Source organism: Sinocyclocheilus rhinocerous, unplaced genomic scaffold (assembly GCF_001515625.1).
Source record: "Sinocyclocheilus rhinocerous isolate Xijiao unplaced genomic scaffold, SAMN03320098_v1.1 scaffold827, whole genome shotgun sequence".
In the NCBI taxonomy this organism is placed as follows: Eukaryota; Metazoa; Chordata; class Actinopteri; order Cypriniformes; family Cyprinidae; genus Sinocyclocheilus; species Sinocyclocheilus rhinocerous.
Window position 1 is genome coordinate 159393 of NW_015633173.1, and position 5989 is coordinate 165381.

The 5989-nt window shown below is 39.2% G+C and overlaps 2 protein-coding genes across 2 annotated transcripts in view; one reads left to right on the plus strand and one right to left on the minus strand.

Moving 5' to 3' along the window:
- Nucleotides 1–261: 261 nt before the first annotated feature.
- Nucleotides 262–2265, plus strand: LOC107743324 (homeobox protein Mix.2-like). The gene is made up of 4 exons (XM_016556493.1): nt 262–398; nt 500–563; nt 674–821; nt 1594–2265. The coding sequence occupies exons 1-4, from the start codon at nt 299–301 to the stop codon at nt 2263–2265; spliced, it is 984 nt and encodes a 327-aa protein (XP_016411979.1). The 5' UTR covers nt 262–298.
- Nucleotides 2266–2467: 202 nt separating this feature from the next.
- LOC107743312 (protein lin-9 homolog) overlaps nt 2468–5989 on the minus strand; it is a 16417-nt gene continuing 12895 nt past the window's right edge. The window contains exons 9-14 of the mRNA XM_016556485.1: nt 4911–5012; nt 4744–4824; nt 4522–4647; nt 4184–4366; nt 3507–3604; nt 2468–3373 (exon numbers count right to left, since the gene is read on the minus strand). Coding sequence (XP_016411971.1) covers nt 3268–3373; nt 3507–3604; nt 4184–4366; nt 4522–4647; nt 4744–4824; nt 4911–5012 — 696 coding nt within the window. The 3' untranslated portion in view covers nt 2468–3267. The remainder of the gene's footprint in view (nt 3374–3506; nt 3605–4183; nt 4367–4521; nt 4648–4743; nt 4825–4910; nt 5013–5989) is intronic.

Sequence of the window (5989 nt, forward strand, 5' to 3'; positions counted from 1 at the left end):
CAGGAAGTGCAAGGCTGCAAACTGATCTGAGGAGCTGATCAGGAAAACATCTCAACCCAACAATACACGTACATGTTTTTTCAAGTCATGTGTATTCGGGTGGAGATCCCATTAAACTCACACACGAACCTTTTACAGATGCAAATAGGCCACGAATGTCAAAAATTCACACCTGCGTCCTGCCGCCACTCCGCTCGCTTTGATCACCTCTGACGGAAGGCTGGCTGACTGGATATTTAATGCCATTCCAAGAGAAGTCCGATCATTCCATGCTGAACACCGGTAGGGTTAGGTCACAATGGCAGTCGTGCATGGCGACCTTGGGAATGGACACTTAAAACAGTTCCAGATATTTCCAACTGCAGATTTGGAAAGGAGGACTAACATGCACACAACAGGTGGGTGTTTACGCATGAATCTCTCTTGAAAGTACTCATTTGAGAGTAACTAAGTAATCAATGCTTCTAACTTAAATTGTTTTTACTCATTTTCTCATCAGATTACGCAGCTCAAGACCGAATGAGGTTCCTCGATGGCGCCTCCAGAGCGGACAGCGCGAGCTTGTTTACGCACCGCAGAAAACGCACCAACTTCACGCAGCAGCAGATTGACGTCCTGGAGAAAGTCTACTTGGACACGAGGTTCCTCGCGCCTCCAGAGCGGACAGCGCGAGCTTGTTTACGCACCGCAGAAAACGCACCAACTTCACGCAGCAGCAGATTGACGTCCTGGAGAAAGTCTACTTGGACACCAAATACCCTGATATTTATTTAAGAGAGAAACTTGAGGCACTGACCGGCTTGCCAGAGTCGAGAATTCAGGTGAGATTTCTGTCTGTAACCAGTGTTGCCAAATCCGCGATTGCCGCCGGTTGTGTTTTTTTGTCAGCAGGTTGAAGCGACCCCAATAACGTGATATGTAGGCCCTGGAATGTGAAATGTACCAGGAGAACCCCGCCAAAAAAATGTGTATTTTACCCCCCGAACGCGATTTTTACTGGGGGACCCCCTCGAAAGCAATTGGCCTAGTTTCAGGCTAGTTTTGAGTAGTAATTGGGCGGGTTTTGTAGCGAAAACCTGGCAACCCTGTCTGTAACGTTCCTCATAAAAAGACCTGCTTAAAGTTAAAGATGTATCCGGGGCTGGTCGTCACGTTTTTTCCCCTTAAGTAAATATTTCTCAAAGCAAGTTTATTTCTGTATAGACATACTATATATAGACAAAACAATAACCCGATTAAAAATCGTGTTATTGACCAGGAAATCGTTTTATTTTGACTGAGGGACATTTTAAGGAAAAAAATATTTTGCGAAAAAATACGTTTTGAAATATGAAATACTATCTAAAGTAGGTGCGAAAAAAACATCTTCCGTAACATATGTAACATTTTGATGCATTTACGATTAGCCTTATGAAGCCTGTCGTAAGTGTGAACTGTAGGAGCATGTAAACATGAAAAATAAAATATTTTGTATGAAATTATACTATATAACTTACCAGTGTGGTTTTATTGCGTTTGCTTGTTTGCCATAACACTGAATATGTAGTAGATAATGGCATCAGGTGTCTAAACCAGTGTTCATTTGCTATTCAGGTGTGGTTCCAGAACCGACGAGCCAAGTCACGGCGCCAGGTGGGGATTCCGGTTCCAAATAAGACCAGTGGAAATGTCCTGACCCCCAACAGTCTCCTTATGAACCAGTTTACCACACATCAGAATCACACTGGCCTGGAGACACAAAGACTACCAAAGTTTGCCACAAGGGACAACTTCAGTCAACAGCTGATCAACTCTTCAGATGAGAAGATCTGCACCATGAAAGGTGACATGTACAACCCAACCACGATTCCTTGCATGTTCAGCAGAACCGAAGAGAACCAGATCAAAACAGATCACCTGAGTGTTGTGGTGCCATGCAATTACACACAGCAGTATCCGAAGGGACACGGGCAGTTTATGAACACAAGCCATGCTAAATCTACAATGAAGCAGTTTTTGGTGGAATATGATAACTTCCCTCCAAACAAGACCATTGGGCCAGAGATGAAGGTTGTTATTCCACCTCTCCCATCACAGAATAACTTCATGATGTCTTCATCATCCCCCAAACACGTCGCCGGTTCTGTCCAAAACATGCCAGTAAAGGTTCAGCCAGGAAGTTTCGGAACGTTCTCTCCCATTAGAGCAAGCGAAGCCGTCGAGTTCTCAGATTCAGACTCGGATTGGGAAAGAGAAGCCATGTCTGGTTTTAATGGGTTTATTTAGCTTTTTCAATTTTAATACAGACTTTATCTGAAGCTTTAAAGAACATTTTAGGATTGGAAATCAGATATTTATTGTATATTTCAGATATTAATAGTATATATTATGTTGTGATTATCACAAATTATGGGTGTAAAGCGAGACATTCTACATTCCTAATAAATTTTTTTATAAAACCTCAAAATACAGACTCTGAGCCTTTATGAATATAATAGAAATCAATTTATTTACAAACGTTTGTGTCATGCATACACTTACAGGTTAAAAAAGAACCCCACAGAAAACTAACGCTTTTAAAACATACCCCAGTGGGGCATTTGGGTGATTATTTCTTCTAAGGACAAGACAAACTGTTTCATTCCACACAGCTGTCTATTATAGGAGTTGTATAAACAGATTGGTTGCTTTGCAAAAATACCTAAATCTGGTGAGTCAAAAAATGTCCACATTACCCTATATATGATCGATTTATTGATATATTTTGAGTGAACTGTACAGTTATCTACAATGTACATATTTAAAACATACAGAACAGTTTAAAACAGACGGAACAGTACCTCATCTCTCAGGAAACTCAAAGTTACACACTTTAAGAAAGAGACAAGAGGAAATAAAATTATACAAAACGGTTTCAGTCAAACAAACTGCACCAATAAAGAGTGGCATTTGAGAGTGTCACCCTAGTTGGGAACCACCAATAATAATAATAAGGGGAAACTTAAATATCAAATTGAGTGTGAGCAACATCTGAAATAACGTAAAACAGTTAAATCTACAAAACAACTTCACACTCTACTTTTTTTGCAAGCTAGTTGAACATCTTCAGACAACTTTGGTGTCTTCGGGCAGGGAATTTTAGCACTACTTGTGCAGGTACAGTTACTGAACGCACATTCTGACCTTTCAAACAGAATGAACACAAAAGAACTAAGTGGTGAACTGAAGAGGTGAGTTGCTGTCCGTATTTGAGATTGGATTCCCGGGAGGAGTGCAAGTTTATTTCAGTCACGTTCTGTTGGTGTTGTTGGCAGAGAAAGCATGGAGGTTACCCAGCTGGCTCAAACCGCTCTGTATGTGTGCTACATGGATCTCCACATTATCCTGAAAACAACTGCAGAAGAGAGATTATTGTACAGTAGATGATTAATTCCTTCCACTGTGCGACTAGAACTTTTAAAATGGGAAAAATAAAAACAATGTAATATGCAGGAAAAACAAGAGAAATGAAAGCAAATCTATATTACCTGAGGTTGGAGTCATCTATTGAACTCTTTATGTCATTCAGAGAGTCTGTGAGCGATTTGAATTCAAATGAATTCAGGTCTCCCCCTTCGGCCAAACACTGCATTAAATAAGGAGAGAAATGTGAAGTACATGTGCATGTGAAACTGTGGCATTTGAAAGTGCTTGACAGAGCTAGATGAGCAACTTAGTTAAACTGTTAAATAATTAGTATTGACCAAGCTTCATCATGGTAGTTCTAGGTCACAAGATCCTGGTCTGTGCTTTATGTGTAACATGCTTTTTAGTATGGATGCTTATTTCAGCCAGAGGTAATTAAAAAAGGTAATTGCATCTTTGGACATTTGTCTCAAAATTAGAAGGAAATTCAGAATTGTAAGACAAACTCAGAATTGTGAGATAAAAAGTCACAATTATTTTTTCTATTTTGTGGCAAAGAAAAGTCAGAATTCCGAGGAAAAAAAGTAAATTGCAAGATGTAAAGTCAGAATTCAGAGAAAAAAGTAAAAATTGTGAGATGTAAATTCTGGGGGAAAAAAGTCGCAATTACCTTTGTTTTTTTTAAATTCCATGGTGAAAATAAACTTTCATAGTGATAAGGCATGTTTCCTTCAGAAAATGTAAAAACGTTCTATATTTTTGTAAACTACATGCACAAGTAAACAGTTTAGTCTGGTACCCTGATCTGCAGGAGGAGTGCCGTGAGACGAGAGACGAGTTGGGTGAGGCTGGGGCTCTGGACACGCTGTTCTCCATCAGGCAATGCATTACTCTGACGCACAACTTCCTGCGACTCTTCTTCACAGCGCCGTCGCAACTCACTGGGCTGATCTGCAGGCTGCATGCCCTGATCTGGAGCCAGCTGAACAGAGATGATCATGGAAAGTGAATGGGAAATGGGTGAAAGTGAATTAATATGCATGTTTTATGTCCAGGATTTTGAGGAGAAAAGCAGAACTGAAGGTCTAGAAAAAAACTGTGATCATGTGGAAGGGCGAATAAAAGAAACATACGTACCTCACAGCAAAACTGCTGTACTTCATGAAGGACTTTGTTGAGGTCTTTATTAAGCTGTTCCAGGTCCAGCACTGTTGTGGCATATCTCTTCTGCAAGTCCAACCCAATCGGCATGGAATAAGACTTCTGCAGAGGAACAATGGAAACAGTTACATAGTGTACTACTAAATTAACATGCACAAAAACAACACCATATCAGGTGTCAGGCACTTTAAATCTTACCAGCTTCTCAGCTTCTGTGTTCATCTCCTTCAAATGCTTTATATGTTCTTTTTTAATCATGAGGATTTTGGACAGACGTGTCTAGCAGAAGAATAAAACAAAATGTTGAAATTCTGTGCAAAATGAATGTCAAGTAAACGGACAACATTAGCGATGGCAGTTCTCACCACTTGCACAAGAAATTTGACAGGAAAGCCACCCAGTGTCTCTCCATCAGTTCCTGTTAGTTTACTTCTCCAGGGGGATTGACTGAACAGAGGGTCATTATCCTGGGAACAGAGCAAGAAGAGGCTATGATTATTTGTGCAATTATTACTGAACATTTATTATTCATGTCAGTAGTTCTCAACTAGTTTTGCTTCAGGACCCAAATTTTACATTGAATATAAAGTGTGACCCTGCATAGTTCCAAAATTGCCATAAAAGCAAAAACAACAATATCCTTAAATCAAACACTAAAATGTATTAATGGCCAAACAATATGCATTACTATTAATATGACACAGAATAGTCTTTAAAAATTTAGTGTTTGGTTTATAAATGACTCTTTAAATGGTTGCATACTTTTGGCTCCCAGTTATTTACCAAAGAAAATAATGTGGCTGGAACAAACCACACGTTGCTGCATTTTATTCTTTGCATTTAGCATCGTTTTGCATTTAGCACCGTTCTTCGTACGTCGCTTATTACATCCGAGATGAAATGTCACATCCAAGATGATATAATCGCGTTAATCAGGATCTGGTTAATTCGGTTCTTTGAACGCACCTGTTGTTGATGATTAGTATGGCTGGGTTGAGGTATCTGAGATAATTGTGCGTTCATGGGTTGGTTTAAAAGGGGCTATGTATCGATACTCGAAACCACGATCAACAATGCAGCGATTAGCTGGCGGCAAGACAACAACGTAATGACATCATATAATAAAAAAAACACCTGACGAAAAACTTGACAAATTTCTGGACTTTTATTAGGAAACAGCCAAGCGAACAAAACTACATAAATGTTATAATAAATAAACGAAATTTGCACTTTTTTATTTTATTTTAATTCTTTACATGATTCCCAATTAGGCTATTTATATTCACGATTTCTAATATTTGTACAGGCTTTACATTTTTATTTCAATGTAGTAATTAGCAATTCATTTAATTTTATATTTGAACAGATTTGTTACGTGACAGCATTAATTAAAGTTTCTTAAGGGTCAAGATCAAGTTATCTGCATCTCCTGCGCTCCACCAAG

Bases quoted from the DNA above. Each gene is read 5' to 3' on its own strand.
- LOC107743324 (XM_016556493.1), top strand. From the start codon at position 299: ATGGCAGTCGTGCATGGCGACCTTGGGAATGGACACTTAAAACAGTTC. The intron at 399-499 runs GTGGGTGTTTAC...TTTTCTCATCAG, and splicing joins GACTAACATGCACACAACAG to ATTACGCAGCTCAAGACCGA. The intron at 822-1,593 runs GTGAGATTTCTG...TTTGCTATTCAG, and splicing joins TGCCAGAGTCGAGAATTCAG to GTGTGGTTCCAGAACCGACG.